Source organism: Arachis ipaensis, chromosome B4 (assembly GCF_059453495.1).
Source record: "Arachis ipaensis isolate K30076 ecotype BB chromosome B4, ASM5945349v1, whole genome shotgun sequence".
NCBI classification, from domain to species: domain Eukaryota; kingdom Viridiplantae; phylum Streptophyta; class Magnoliopsida; order Fabales; family Fabaceae; genus Arachis; species Arachis ipaensis.
This window is the reverse complement of record NC_142439.1, coordinates 20,785,229-20,801,385: the sequence shown is the minus strand read 5'-3', so window position 1 is coordinate 20,801,385 and position 16,157 is coordinate 20,785,229. Positions and strand designations below refer to the sequence as shown.

General features: G+C 39.5%; 2 protein-coding genes across 2 annotated transcripts; both read right to left on the bottom strand.

The window, feature by feature from the left end:
* Nucleotides 1–8,741: 8,741 nt before the first annotated feature.
* On the bottom strand, nt 8,742–9,497 carry LOC148566864 (uncharacterized). The gene has a single exon (XM_088484464.1). It carries the CDS (start codon nt 9,495–9,497, stop codon nt 8,742–8,744), a length of 756 nt encoding a protein of 251 aa, XP_088340590.1.
* Nucleotides 9,498–9,578: 81 nt separating this feature from the next.
* LOC107636211 (uncharacterized) lies at nt 9,579–10,740 on the bottom strand. The gene is made up of 2 exons (XM_016339735.1): nt 10,617–10,740; nt 9,579–10,525 (listed from the first exon to the last, which is right to left on the bottom strand). Exons 1-2 carry the CDS (start codon nt 10,738–10,740, stop codon nt 9,579–9,581), a joined length of 1,071 nt encoding a protein of 356 aa, XP_016195221.1.
* Between the last annotated feature and the right edge of the window lie 5,417 nt (nt 10,741–16,157).

Genomic DNA, 16,157 nt, shown 5'->3' with positions numbered 1-16,157 from the left:
CTATTGTCTTCATCCTCACTTGAGGATGAGTAGTCATCAGAACTTATGCACTGCAGAAGTGCATTCAAAGGAACCTCAATTGTCTTTATGGTTTCTTTTGGTTCTGGGCTAGAGGGTTCTTGAGTGGGACTCAGACACTCATAGGGTGTGCTTGCGCTGGCATTCAACACCAGCTCTGTCAGCTTATTGGGCATTGAACGCCCTTGCTGTCTACTCTGACTGGCGTTAAACGCCAGTCACTTTAGCATTCTGGGCATTGAACGCCCAGTAGGGATGTCCTTGCTGGCATTCAACACCAGCTACCCTAGGGCGGTGGGCGTTGAACGCCCAGTGAGGGGTTCCTCACTGGCGTTCAACGCCAGAATGGCTGCCTGGTTGGGCATTGAATGCTGATAAACCCCATTTTTAGGGTTTATCTTGTGCTTAATTGAGTGGATTTTATCCACTATTCTCATGTTTATTCATAGAATTCGCATGTTTTACATTTTCCTTCCTAATTTTGTGCTATGATTGATAACATACTTCTTTGGACTTAAATTTGCTATGTTTAATCCTCTCTTATTACCATTCGATGCCGTGATATGTTTGTTAAGTGCTTTCATGGTTTATAGGGTAGGAATGACTTAGAGGATGGAAAGGAAGCATGCAAAAGTAGAAGGAATACAAGAAATTGAAGGAATTGCAAAGCTGTCATGCCTGACCTCTTCGTACTAAATTGACCATAACTTGAGCTACAGAGGTCCAAATGAGGTAGTTTTAGTTGCGTTGGAAAGCTAACATCTGAGGCTTCAAAATGATATGCAATTTGCCATAATTTCTATACAGTTAGGCGATGCGCACGCATGAATCATGCGTACACGTGACCTGGCGAAAAGTTCATCGACGCGTACGCGTGAAAGAGCCACGTGCTGGACATATCAGAAATCACTAGGGGCAATTTCTGGGCTCCTTTTGGCCCAGTTTTAAGTTCGAAAATACTGATTAGAGACTGCAGAGTGAAGGAATCAAAGAGACAACTTTCATGAACATAATTTTAGGTTTTAGATGTAGTTTTTAGAGAGAGCTCCTCTCTCTAGGTTTTAGGATTCTTAGGTTTAGTTATTTTCAATTTTAGATTTCTAATTTACTTTAATTTAGTTTCTCTTCTATTCTTATTTATTCTAGCACTTTAGTTTCTCTTCTCTTGGTGATTTATTTATTTATCCACTTTAGTTTATGAATTCTCATGTTAGATTTGGTTTTCTATTTAATGCAATTTGAGGTATTTCGTATTTATGATTGCTTTCTTCAATTTATGTTATTGATGCTTTCAATTGGTTGTCTGGATTTTATTATCTTTTATTGCTTTTCTATGCTTTTATGTTGTGCCTTCCAAGTGTTTGATAAAATGCTTGGTTGGATTTTAAATTAGCTTTTTATGTTCTTAGCTTAGATTGAGTAATTGGAGACTCTTGAGTTATCAAACTCTTTTGTTGATTAGCAATTGAAAGTTGCTAGTTGATTTGAATTCCACTAAAGCTAGTCTTTCCTTAGGAGTTGACTAGGACTTGAGAAATCAAATTGATTATTTTCACTTGACTTTCTTTCATAGTTAGAGGTTGACTAAGTGGAGCAATGGACGATTCTTGTCACAATTGATGATGATAATGAGGATAGGACTTTTAATTATCAATCCTTGATAGGACTTTTCATAATTATTAGTTTTTTTCTTATCATTTACATTCCTTGTTCAACCTTTCAAAACACCAAAAATATACTATCTCATAACCAATTATAAGTAATATACTTCCCTGCAATTCCTTGAGAGATGACCCGAGGTTTAATACTTCGGTTATTTTTATTGGGTTTGCTTTAGTGACAAACAAATTAAATTTGATTGAGGTTTAATTGTCGGTTTAGATATATACTTACAACGCGCTTATTTTGTAAAATTCTTTACCGACGATTTTTTCCCATCAAACGCCTATTGAGGGGTTCCTCTCTGGCGTTCAACGCCAGTAAGCCTTCCTGTTTAGGCATTGAACGCCCAGCCAGTGCTCCCTGGCTAGCGTTCAACGCCAGCTTTTCTACCAGGATGGTTCCTCACTGGCGTTTAACGCCAGGCTTGCTGCCATTGTGGGTGTTGAACTCCCAGTGAAGGTTTCTTTACTGGCGTTCAATGCCTTCCCATTCGGCCTCTACCTCCATGGTTATAGCCTTGCACTCTTCTCTAGGATTAACCTCAGTATTATTGGGAAGAGTTTCTGGAGGGATCTTAGGGATCCTTTTGCTCAGTTGACCAACTTGTACCTCTAAATTTCTAATGGAGGACCTTGTTTCATTAATGAAACTATGAGTGGTCTTAGTGAGGCTAGAAACTAGAGTGGCTAAGTCAGAGAGACTCTGCTTAGATGTCTCCATATTCCCTTGAGAAGATGGGAATGGTGGTCTGTTATTGAACCTATTCTAGTTCCTACTACCTTGGTTGTTATTGAAACCTTGCTGAGCTTTCTGTTGATCCTTCCATGAAAGGATAGGATGATTCCTCCATGAAAGGTTGTAAGTGTTTTCATAGGGTTCTCCCATGTAATATACCTCCTCCATGGTGGGTTGATCAGGACCATAAGCTACTTCTTCAAGAGAAGCTTCCTGATTACTGCCAGGTGTAGTTTGCATCCCAGTGAGATGTTGAGAGATCATGTTGACCTGTTGGGTCAAGATCTTATTCTGAGCTAGGATGGCATTCAGAGTCTCAACTTTATAAACTCTATTCGTCTGAGAGATTCCATGATTTACAGGATTCCTCTCAGAGGTGTACATGAATTGGTTGTTCACAACCATCTCAATGAGCTATCTTGCTTCTGCAGGTGTTTTCTTCAAGTGGAGGGATCCACCTGCAGAGCTATCCAAGAAAATCTTGGATATCTCAGACAAGCCATCATAGAACACGCCTATGAGGGACCACTCTGAGAGCATGTCAGGAGGACATCTCCTGATCAGCTTCTTGTATCTTTTCCAAGCTTCATAGAGGGATTCACTTTCTCTTTGTCTGAAGGTTTGAACTTCCACTCTAATCTTGCTCATCCTTTGAGGAGGAAAGAACTTAGCCAGAAAAATATTTACATGCTTTTTCCAAGAGTCAAGACTCTCTCTTGGTTGGGCATCCAACCAAAACTTAGCTCTGTCTTTTAAAACAAAGGGGAAAAGCATCAGCTTGTAGACTTCAGGATTAACTCCATTAGTCTTTATAGTATCACAGATCTGTAAGAATTCAGCTAAGAACTGATGTGGATCTTCCATTGGAAGTCCATGAAATTTGCAGTTCTGCTCCAGAAGAGAGATTAACTGAGGCTTAAGCTCAACATTGTTAGCTCCAATGGCAGGTACAACAATGCTTCTGCCATAAAAGTTAGAGGTGGGCATGGTAAAGTCACCAAGAACCTTTCTAGGCTCCTCTTGTGGTTCGGCCATGTCCTCTAGTTCTTGTTCAAAACTTTCTAAAATTTCTCTTCTGGAGTGTTGTGCTTTAGCTAGTTGTTGACGCCTCCTTAGAGTCTTCTCAGGTTCAGGATCAGGAGTCAAGAGGGGTTCTTTATCCCTGTTCCTGGTCATAAACAAGAAGAAAAGAAAAAGAAGTAGAGAGACTACGCCAATAGACAAGAAGCTCATCCTTAAAGTCAGAAGTAGAGAAGAAAGAAGAAGATAAAAAAACAAAAATAAAAATAAATAAAAGAAGTAGAAGAAAAATACCTTGGAAGTAGTAGATAAGAGTAAATAAAAAAAGTTAGAATAAAAGATGGAAAAGAAATCACAAGAAAGCTTTTTGTACTACTTGGATCAAAGAGCTTCAAGTGAGATATGAAGAAGAAAGGAAAGAAGATAAAGAATTGTAGGCAAAGAGTCGAAGGAAGTAGAGTTGAATGAATAGAGATGAGAAGAGAAGAGGTATAAAGAGAAAAAAGTAAATAAGAATTAAAATATTTTTATTTATATTTAATTAATTAATTAATTTTTTCGAAAGTTAAGTTAAATTAATTTTAAAAATTTGAATTTTAATTGTTGAATTTTTGAAAATAGAGGAGGGAAGAGAAGAAGAAATTTTCAAAAATTAAGAGAGATGAGAGTTAGTTAGGTGGTTTTGAAAAAGAAAAGAGAGAAAAAGATATTATTTTCGAAAATTAAGGAAGGAAGAGTTAGTTAGGAGATTTTGAAAAAGATGAGAGAGAAATAGGAGAAGTATTTTCGAAAATTTGAGAGGAAAAAGTTAGTTAGGTGGTTTTGAAAAATATGAGAGAGAAGATAAGATATTAATTAAGAAAAAATAAAAATAAAAATAAAAGATAAGATAAGAAAAGATTTGAATTTTAAAAATAAGATAAGATAAGAAATTAAAAGTTTTGAAAAATATATGATTTGAATTTGAAAAAGATAAGATTTTAAAATTTTGAAAAAGATATGATAAGATTTTAAAAAAGATAAGATTTTTGAAAAAGATATGATTTTTATTTTTGAAAAATTTGATTTTTGAAAACTTGACAACTAAAATATGATAAGATAAAATTTTAAAATTGAAATCTGAATTTTTATTTAAAATTTTCGAAAATATGGTTAAAATTAAGTTAGAAAAGATATTTTTTATTTTTTGAATTTTATGATGAAAGAGAAAAACACACAAAAGACATAAGACTTAAAATTTTTAGATCTAGCACCCTTGATTTTCGAAAATTTTGGAGGAAAACACTAAGGGACACCAAACTTAAAAATTTTAAGATCAAAATACATACAAAACTCAAGAACACTTTGAAGACTCACAAGAACAAAGAACAAAATTTAAAGACTCAAAGAAGCTGTAAAAGAGGTAGACATGTCTAAGATTGTTAGAGTGGGTTCTAGGATTCGGGTTGAGTTGTTGCCCTGCAGTAGTGATGACCGGGTTTATCACAGGGGGCAGGGTTTTGAATACTTTTATATTCATAGTTGTGTGTTAGAAGAACTTAGGGTTAAGTTGCCGTTTACAGGCTTTGAGCGTCAAGTATTGAAATAGTTAAACTGTGCGGCATCGCAGCTTCTTCTCAATGGTTGGGCATTTTCACAATGCTTCGAAATTTTGATAGAGTTTCTTGAGGAGAAACCTTCTATAGATTTGTTCTTTTCACTTTTCCAAGCAAAAGGAGTCTGGAAAGGAGGGTGGGTTAATCTGAACAGCACCCCTGGGTTTGGTATTTTTAAGTTGTATAAGTCCTCCTTCGAGGACTTTAAAGAGATGTATCTTAAGGTTAGGAGTGTAGAGAAAGATTTTCCATTTTATACGGATGAGGATTTGGCAGAGAGGTTTCCGTTGTGGTGGTGTTCGAAACCTCAAAACATCCTCAGGGCTGAAGTTATTAGTCCCAGAAATGTGTGTTTGATTGAGTTTCTGGTGGAGGGTATTGATCGAAAAGATTTGATCTCAGTGTTTGACTTACTCGAATGGGAGGAAAATAAACAAGTTGTGGTAGAATATATGGATAAGTTATAGGTCTGTTTTATTTTTTGCTTTTGTATTAAAATGGTTTTCTGATGTGTGATGCTTTGTTCTGTGTCCAGGTGGTAAATATCCTGGTGTTTCAGCTGCTTCTCTGAGGGCTCGTTTTAAGAACAAGAATTTAGAAAAAGAAGTCTCATCGTTAAATCCAGAAAAGGTCGGTGTGGCTGGAGAAGTGAATCCGCCTATTCCAAGACGGAGGAAGGTAATACTAAAAAAGAGAAAATCCGATGTTGTGGATTTGTCCGAGGAGTCTAGTGAGAAGGACTAGGAGGTTCCTGTAGAGGAAATCCATGCCTTTATGGTGGATCAGAGAAAGCTTCATAAAGCATCCGAGCATAGTGATGGTTTGTCGGTCTGGGGGAAGCATTGCCCTTACATGGTTGTGGCTGACGAGGTTTGTCAATCCTCGACCGATGTGTCTCTGGCAAATAAGGTCGGCGAAATTGCCATTGGGCAATATATGCAGGTATGTTTGGCTTCTATTTATTTATTTAGATAGTGGCTAGCTGTTGGTTTTTGTTGATTGTGGTGGTATTGATTTTTAGGTAGTTGGGTTGCGGTTGGCAAGTTTGGGTCACAGTCAAGAGGTTAAACAAAGAAGTTAGTAGGGCAAAAAAAGGATTATAGTGTACTGAAGGATGAGTTGGCTCAGAGTAAAAGTACTGTTGTTGAGACTGAGAAACATATGAAGGTAATGAAAGATAATTATGCTAAGGACGTGGAAGATTTGGAGAAAAAGGAAGCCGATCTGGCTAGCATGGAAACTCGGGTGGTCGAAGTTACTGCTCGGTTGAAAGAGATGGAGAAGAAAAAAGAAACTGAAATTTTGGACTCATTTGTGGAGGGGTTTGAACGAGCATCCCTGCAGGTAAAGTTTTTGGCGCCTGAAGTCGACCTTTCTCAGATGGATCCTGGAAAGATCATCCGTGATGGGATGATGGTGGAAGACGACGGTGTCGCCGAGGATAAAGCTGAAAATGTGTAGCTTGCTTTATCTTGAAGTGTATTTATTTGTTAAACTTGTATTGCTCTGTTTTTGAGAGCTTTTTACTTTTGAGTTTTGATACTTGCATATAATTGTAGCCTGAAAAGGCAATATGTTTTTACTGTAAGTATAGAATGCTATGCATGTTTTTGCATTTAGTGTGCGTTTTTGGTAAAGTTGTTTGTTTGTGAACATTAAAGAATAGCCTTTCACTGTTTTCTAGTGTAGCAAAAAGGCGTTTGAATTGATTGATTGATAGGAATATATCGAGTTTGGGATATTCGCTAGTAGTTGAATCACTGTATCCCCGATAAGGAGTAAGATAGAGATTGTATATGTTAACGTTTTGTTATTAGAGGAATTAAGGTCAGATTTGCAAATAATAAAGTCGGCAGAGAATTGAATTGCAAAATGGAAATTATAAGAAGAGAAAATATAATCATGTCCCTTTAATTTGTAAACCTTTGGTTACAAAGATGCAGGTAGGCAAGCCTCATTAAAACTTCTCCAAGCAAAACCCTAATGGGAAAAATCTTGGTAGTAGGAAAAAGAGTACAAGCCTGTCCCTGACTTTCAACTATAGAATTGCTTTAAAGAGAAAATATTCCAAGTATTAGGCAAAGTGGTACCGTCCAAAGATTCTAGGCGGTATGCTCCATTTCCGAGGACTTCTACAATTCGGTATGGACAGTCCCAATTCGCGGCGAGCTTTCCATGCGCAGAAGGTTTTCGAGCAGTTTCTATTTTTTGTAGCACTAAGTCTCCTTTCTGAAATAATCGATGCTTGAATGTCTTATTGTATCGCCGAGCTATCACTTATTGTGCTGCACGCTGATAGACTGTTCCAATATCCCTGATCTCCTCAATAGTGTCTAGGTCGGCACGCCTAGCTTCGTCGTGGTCGTTGACTTGAGTTCGGATGGAGGATTGTGAAACTTCCACTGGTATCATGGCTTCAGAGCCATACACAAGTCGGAATGGTGTTTCCTTTGTTGATGATTGGGTTGTGGTGTTATACCCCCACAGAATTTTTGGTATAAGCTCGGCCTATAGTCCTTTCGCATCAACCAATTTTTTCTTCAGGGCATGTAAGATCACCTTATCGGCTACTTCTGCCAATCCGTTTGTTTGAGGGTGTTCAATAGAGGTGAAGTGATGTTTAACTTTTAGATTATGCAAAAAAAGGTAAATTTTTTATTGGCAAACTGGCGACCATTGTTAGTAACGATATGCTGAGGAATTCCAAAGCGGCAGATAATGTTTTTCCAGAAAAAAGAAATCATTTTTTGAGATGTAATCCTAGATAAGGGTTGGGCTTCAACCCATTTTGAAAAGTAATCAATAGCAACTAATAGGAATTTTACCTGTCCCGGTGCCATTGGAAATGGACAGAGGATATCAAGCCCCCAGTGATTGAAGGGGCAACTTACATCAGAATTATGTAGTTGCTCAGCTGGAATGTGCATGATCGGTGCATGCTTCTGACAGTTCTCCTAGTTCTGAACCTTGTGACAGCTATCTTGTTGCAAGGTAGTCCTAAAGAAACCGGCACGGAGGACTTTCGAAGCTAAACTCCGTGCTCCGGTGTGTGTTCACAAATTACTTCATGTGCCTCAAGCTTCAGATTTTGAGAGGCGTTTCAGCAATGGGCGAGAAAATCCTCGCCTATATAAAGAGCCGTCGAGTCATGTAACTGATGAATACATTCCCCCTTGTGTAATCGTCCAAATGATACCCACAATCCTAATGTCCGACCAGTAAAGTCAACGCACAACCTTGGACAGCAAAGGCACATTTTTTGGGATTTAGACACATGTTGTAATGCCGTATTTGGTCAAAGATTTCTGTGAGGTTGTCGACATGGTTATTGCCGACCTTTGTTTTGGTGACCATGTCGTCGATGTAGACCTCCATGTTCTTGCCGATCTGTTTGGAGAAAACTTTGTCCATGAGACGCTGATAAGTTGCCCCTGCATTCTTTAATCTAAAAGGCATAACTTTATAACAATAATTACCAAATTCAGTAATAAAGGTCGTTTTACTTTGATCAGAAGGGTGCATAAGGATCTGGTTGTAACCCGAATAGGCGTCCATAAAACTTAGGGTGGGATAACCAGAAGCGTTATCCACCAAGGAATTTATAGATGGTAAAGGGTAGGAGTCCTTCGGGCATGCTTTGTTGAGATCAGTAAAGTCAATGCACATGCGCCACTTACCATTTTGTTTTCTTACCATAACAACGTTTGCCAGTCAGGTGGTGAATCTGATCTCTCTGATGAAGACGGCGTTGATTAGCTTTTGAGTCTCCTCTAATGAGGCTTTCTTCTTTTGGTCTCCGAGGTTTCGTTTTTTTTTTTTTGCTGTTGGCCGGACAAAAGGGTTGATTGCCAGCTTGTGGGATATGATTTGTGGATCAATGCTGAGCATATCAGATGGTTTCCAGGTGAATAGATCAACTTGCTTTTGTAAGAAATCTTGTACTGTATGCAGTTCTGCTGTGCTTAACGCCATACCTACATAAGTGTATTTATTAGGGTCAATATTGAAATACACTTTTTGTAATTCACCTGTTAGTGTGGGTCGCTCAAGAAATTCGGCTCTCGAGTCTAGGTCGGCCAAGACCGAGTTGTTGTTGGAGATGTGGACATTATTGACTTGAGCTTGTTTTGAGTGGTTCGGCAGTTTCATGCTGATGTTGTAGCATTGTCGTAATTCTCGATGGTTGCTATAAACTGTTGCAATTTGATTGTCCTGCTCAGGAAACTTAACACAAAGATGAATTGTGGATACAATTACGCCGAACTTATTTAAAAAAGGTCGGTCGAGAATAAGATTATAAGGGCTAAAACAATCTACCACTAAATACTGAATATCAGAAATTTTGGACAGAGGGTACTCACCCAGTGTGGTTTGTAACCACACCAATCCCAATACGGGGACTCGTTCACCTGAGAAGCCAACCAAGTCCCCACCCGATGGTTGGAGGATGTTATCGCTGAGCTTCATTTTCTGAAAGGTGGAATAAAATAGAACGTCGGTGCTACTCCCTAGATCTAGTAGCACCTTTTTTACCAAAAAATCACCCAATTAAAGGGATATGACCACAGGATCATCCACATTTTGAATGTTGCGATTGAAGTCAGCGAAGGTGAAAGTCATTTGCAGAAAATGAGGAAGGGGCTTAGGCTCGTTCTGAGACCCTTCCAGCGAATACATCTCTCGGATGGATCTTTTTTGGGCCGAGTTTGATGCTCCTCCACTTGCATAACCACCCGAGATACAGTTGATTATATCTCGAGGTTGGTCATATTGGCCTGACGACGTCTTTTTCTTTCCGCGATGTAGTTGTTCTGCCGAGGTGTTTTCGGTGGAGGCTGGTACACACCTCTGCATGTGGCCACTGATGTACTTATCAAGATGACCTTGCCGAGCTAACCGCTCTAAAAGGTCTTTTGCAATCACACACTCGTCAGTGGTGTGGCCATGCTTTTGGTTGAAAGTGTAATATTTGGATTTGTCCACATTCTTCCCGTCTTGGTAGGTGCCAGCCTTCCTTGGGGGTTTGATCAATTTTGAATTGAGGATTTCTTTGATGATGTCATCCCATTTTGTGTTGAACTGCGTGTAGGATTCATATCGAGGAGTTAGTTTAAAATTTTTCTTACTGTTTTGTGCTTTATCCTCGTCTCTGTATTGTGGTTTGTTTGCCCTCTGAGCTTGTCGTAGTTCTTCGATATCTATTTGTCCTTTAGCCTTTTCACGAAACTCGGCAAGGATTTTCGGTTTGGTTAAGGCGACGGTCTCTTGGAATTTTCCTGGTCGAAGTCCACTCTTGATGGCATGCAGATGGACCTCGGGATGGAGGTCCGGTATGCTCATCGCGATCTTCGTGAAGCGAGTCATGTAGTCTTTCAAGTTCTCATTCTGCCCTTGCTTGATTGTATTCAGGTAATCCAAGTCATGCAGATAGATAGCAGATCCAACAAAATGATCCTCGAATAGCTTGGCCAGTTCCTGAAACCGAGAGATAGAACCTACAGGCAAAGCAAAAAACCAATCAAGTGCAAGACCGTCTAAATAAGATGGAAAGCAACGACATAAGACAAGATCGGAGGCACCGTTAACGATCTGATCTCTGATTTTCTTCCGTTATACGTTGGTTTGCCTCCACCATCCGTTGGTTAGCTTGTTGTAGCTTGATTACCATTCGGAGAAGCTCGGACGGGGAAAGAGGTTGTGCATCAGCCATGGATAAAGGTGATAATGGGGCTGAGAAAAGGAAAGGGTTTCAGATTCTTTTGGGCCCCACGGTGGGAGCCAATTGTTCTTGCTTGCACGTTCTGGGGGATAAGTTGGCTCTCAGTGATAAATGATTGCCAAGCTATCGCCTTCAATGCCGAACTATAGGCTTTGCTAGTCCGAGCTTTTCCTCCAGTAAGGTGTGACTTGCGAGGAGGGAAGAGAGAGGGGAGTGTACCTGCAAAGGCACTCCAATGCTTAAGTCAGTATTGTATCTCAGTCGTGTTAGAAAAAATACTTTACCTTGTTTTTATACAGAGCGAGGTCCTCGTCAGTTACATTTGGTGTGACTATCTTGGTTTGGAGAAGATTTGTAACGTTTCGATCATTGCGCCGTTTGGTCGGACGTTAGGTTCGTTGGTATCGTTTGGACGATTTATAGCTCGTTAAGTCGAGCTATAATGCATGATACCAAGTTATGGTTTGTATCCGTAACTGCCTTATTGGTGTGTGTACGCAAACCCCACACTTCTGTACAGCAGTACCAGCAAGTGCACTGGGTCGTCCAAGTAATACCTGAGCGAGTCAGGGTCGATCCCATGATGATTGTGGCTTGAAGCAAGCTATGGTTATCTTGCAGGTATTTGTCATGTGGAATCAGAAGGTTGTACATGGATTTGATTGAAGTATGATGATCATGAAACTATAAAAGCAAAAGGGATAGAAAATACTGATAGGAATAGAGTTGAGAGTTGGAGTTGCTTTGCCTTTCTGAATTAACTCTGGTATTACTGTCTTCTCTGCTTGTGAATGATCTTCTTCTATGGCATGCTATATGTGATCAATGCTATGGCCATGGTAATTGATCTCCTCTGCTACAGATTGAACGCCATTAGCCGTGGTCATCCAATCTGACGAAGGGTGAAGCACACAGCAGTCCATTCTCTTGGCGATCCAACTCAAAACACCACAGACAAGGTTGAATCTTCCAGATCAGAGGATGCTGCTTCTTAGGATTCTAGCCTATACCACGGAGACCCTAATCTCCCCCGAAAATTGGCTGAACTAGTGTCTCAAGAAGTCCCCAACAAAGTCGTGGATTAACCGTCTAAGAGATGTATAAACATAGCTATTGGCTCGTGCTTTCCAGTCACGTATTCACACGAACCCAAGTAGACGCGGGTGTTTGTCAGGAACGTTCATCTTAATGTGATAAACAGAGCTAATTGGTTAAATCATCCTATCCACCACGATGACGATCGGATATACATCTTAGAAACAGATCAAACACGAATCGGAGAAGAAATAGTAATACTTTTATTAATTCATAGGACTCAGCAGGGCTTCTCCCCTCAACCTAGGAGGTTTAGAAACTCATGCTGAAGTAAAATACAATGTAAAACTCGAAAATAGTGTAAAAGGTCTGATGTTCCTCGAATGATCATACAAAAATAACTTTAAATACTAAACGGATGACTAGTAAGGGTAAAATAGTCTATTTAGGGCTAAAATCCACTTCTGGGGCCCACTTGGTGAGTGTTTGGGCTGAGCTTTGATGAGATCCACGTGCTATAAGGTCTTTAGGGCATGGAACACCAGCTAGGGGTCGTCTTTGGGCGTTTGTACATTGGTCTCTACTATTTTGGGCGCTGGACGCTTGGAAGGGGACAGGAAGCTAGTGTTGGACGCCAGTTTTGGGCCTTCTAATCCGAAGCAAAGTATGGACTATTATATATTTCTAGAAAGCTCTGGAAGTCAGCTCCATTTGGACTTCTGTAGATCCAAAAAATCTCTTTCAAAGGCAGGTAGGTCAGACTTGGACAGCATCTGCAGTGCTTTCTTTGTCTCTGAATCAGACTTCTGCTCCAACTCCTCAATTTCAGCTAGAAAATACCTGAAATTGTACAAAAATATAAAAACTCATATTAGAATCCAAAAATGTGAATTTAACACTAAAACCTATAAAAACTTAATAAAAACTAAACAAAAACTACTAAAAACTATATGAAAATGATGTGAAAAAGCGTATAAAATATCCGCTCATCACAACACCAAACTTAAACAATTTCTTGTCCCCAAGCAACTAAAAATACAATAGGATAAAAATAAAATTAAGATACAATAAATTTCTAAGTTTCAAATAAAGCTTAGTTAAAATCAGATGAGCGGGACTTAGTAGCTTTTTGCTTCTGAATAGTTTTGGCATCTCACTATCCATTGAAACTCAGAGATGTTGGCATCCTTAGGAACTTAGAATCTAGATGATATTATTGACTCTCTTTGTTAAGCTTATTTTGATTCTTGAACACAGCTTTCAGAGTCTTGGCCATGACCCTAAGCACCTTGTTTTCCAATATTACCACCGGATACAATAATGCCACAGACACCTTAACTAGGTGAACCTTTTCAGATTGTGACTCAACTTTGCTAGAGTCCCCAGATAGAGGTGTCCAGAGTTCTTAAGCACACTATTTTTGCTTTGGACCACGACTTTAACCGCTCAGTCTCAAACTTTTCACTTGACACCTTCACGCCACAAGCACATAGTTAAAGACAGCTTGGTTTAGCCGCTTAGGCCAGGATTTTATTCCTGTGGGCCCTCCTATCCGCTAATGCTCAAAGCCTTGGGTCCTTTTACCCTTGCCTTTCGGTTTAGAGGGTTACTGTCTTTTTCAATCTGCCCTCCTCTTCCTGTATTTTTGGGCAGTAATAGATTTTTCTGCTTTATTATTTTTTTTCTTTTTCTTTTTTTCGCCATTTTTTTCTTTTTTCGCATGCATATAATTTTTTTTCTTTTGTAACATGCTTTTTCTTTTGCTGCTTTTTCTTGCTTCAAGAATAAATTTTTAAATTTTTCAGATTATCAATAATATTTTTCCTTTTTCGTTATTCTTTCAAGTAAAATTACAACTTTAAATATGCACTATTTAATCATACATTAAAAAAAAAGCAAATGACACCACATCAAACTAATTAAACCAATCTTATTTTAAACTTGAAATTTATGCATCTCTCAATTCTTTTCAATAAAAATTTATTTAAGCAATGTGAGAGACATATGGAATATTTTACAACTTAAAGACATCAATGCAAATGATCATGCAACTAGAACAAGAGAATAGATAAACAAACAGACAGAAAACAGAAAAATAATAGGAAAGGGGTGTAAAGAGAACGAATCCACCTTTAGTGGCGGCGCCTAGTGCTCCTTCTTGAGGATCTAATGTGCTGCTTGATCTCTTCTATGTCATCCCTTTGTCTTTGTTGCTCTTCCCTCATAGCCCTTTGGTCTTCCCTAATGGCTCTTTGATCTTCTCTTATTTCATTGAGGGTGGTGGCATGTCCTTGATGCTTCATTCTCAATTGCTCCATGTTAGTGCTCAATTCTCTAAGAGAAGTTTGCCATTGATCCCAATAGCTTTGGAGAAGAAAATACATCCCTTGAGGTATCTCAGGAATCTCATGATGAGGAAGATACACAGACTCTTGTGCATGCTCTCTGGTTTACTCTATTCGCTTCTTAGTGATGGGCTTATCCTCCCCAATAGAGACATCTCCATTTATGACAATTCCAGCTGAATTGCATAGGTGACAGATGAGGTGTGGGAATGTCAACCTGGCATTGGTGTGAGGCTTCTCAGCTACCTTGTATAGTTCTTGAGGAATTATCTCATGAACTTCCACCTCAGTTTCAATCATGATGTAATGAATCATGATGGCTCTGTCAACAGTCACTTCTAACCGATTGTTAGTAGGGATGATGGATCTTTGGATGAACTCCAATCATCCTCTAGCTATGGGCTTTAGGTCAACCCTTCTTAGCTGAATGGGCTTATTTTGGGAATTCTTTTTCCACTGTGCGCCTTCTACACAGATATCTGAGAGCACTTGATCCAATCTCTGATCATAGTTGACTCTCCTAGTGTAGGGATGAAGATCTCCTTGCAATAAGGGTAAGTTGAATGCCACCCTTACACTTTTCGGGCTGAAATCTAAGATTCTTCCTCAGACCATGGTGATCCAATTCCTTGGATTTGGATTCACACTAGTGTCATGGTTTTTGGTAACCTATGCATTAGCATAGAACTCTTGCACCATGAGAATTCCAACCTCTTGGATGGGGTTGGTTAGGACTTTCCAACCTCTTCTCCGGATCTCTTTTCGGATTTCCGGATACTCATTCTTCTTGAGCATGAAAGGGACCTCAGGGATCACTTTCTTCTCATCCACTACTTCATAGAAGTGGTCTTGATGAGCTTTGGTGATGAATCTCTCCATCTCCCAAGATTCAGAGAGATTTGCTACTGCCTTTTCTTTCCTCTTCTTAGAGGAGTCTCCAACCTTGGGTGCCATGAATGGTAATGGAAAGAAAAAAAGCTATGCTTTTCCAACACCAAACTTAAAACTTTGCTCGTCTTCGAACAAAATTAAAGTAAAAAGAATAGAGTAGAAGAAGAAGAAAATAGAAGAAGAGAAAGGGAGAGAGAGGCTTCGGCCTTGTGGCTGTATTAGTGTATGAGAGATGTGTGTATGAAAGGTGATGGAGAGGGGTATTTATAGGGATGGTGGTAGGTAGGGTTTGGCCATAGGGTGGATTTTGGGTGGGAAATTTGATTTTGAAGTGGGTGGGGGTAGGTGGGAGTTATGATGGTTGTGGGGAAATGGTATGGATTTGATTGGGCTAGGGTTTATAGAGAAGTGTGTAGGGAGAAGTGTGAAAGTAGGTGGGGTTAAGTGGGGTAGGTGAAGATGCTGTGGGACCTACAGGTTCTGCTAGGAAATTCCAGATTTCTTGCTCTCTTGCACTGGCATTTGAATGCACAGGGGCTGCTCCCTGGCAGTTCAACGCCAGGAATGCTCCCCACGCCCCCAGTGAGGGCTTCCTCACTGCCATTTAACTTTGACACCCAAACTAGAGTGCTCTATTTTCACTGCTTTGAATTATGTCTCTTGACTGATGCACATGATCATGACTCCAACAACTGAAAGAAAAATGAAATGAAAGAAAATAAATGCAGTTGAGTAAATTTGGGTTACCTCCCAACAAGCGCTCTTTTAAAGTCACTAGCTTGACCTTTAGTTCCTTATGTAGGAGAGTATGGGCTCAGATTTTTGCCCCTTATAGTGAATTTTCTTCATGTCCTCTCATGAATGAGCTCTACATGCTCCAGAGATAGGACACGGCTTATTGTGTATGGTAGGACTGGATTCTTAGTGAAGACAACTCTCATGCCAGCTGAGAGGCCTTCAGTAGGAACTTTCTTGTTCCTCCAACCTTTAGGTACTTTATTCTTAGTACCTTTATGCTTAGAGATTGTTGAGGGCTGCCCAACACCAAACTTAGAATTGATGTCTGGGGGATCTGTAAAGCTCTGCATAGAAAGAGAGGGTTGGCACACTAGGTGTTACACAGTTGTCTCTTTCTTA

Bases quoted from the DNA above. Each gene is read 5' to 3' on its own strand.
- LOC148566864 (XM_088484464.1), bottom strand. From the start codon at position 9,497: ATGAAGCTCAGCGATAACATCCTCCAACCATCGGGTGGGGACTTGGTT.
- LOC107636211 (XM_016339735.1), bottom strand. From the start codon at position 10,740: ATGGCTGATGCACAACCTCTTTCCCCGTCCGAGCTTCTCCGAATGGTA. The intron at 10,526-10,616 runs GTTAACGGTGCC...CTTTGCCTGTAG, and splicing joins AGAAAATCAGAGATCAGATC to GTTCTATCTCTCGGTTTCAG.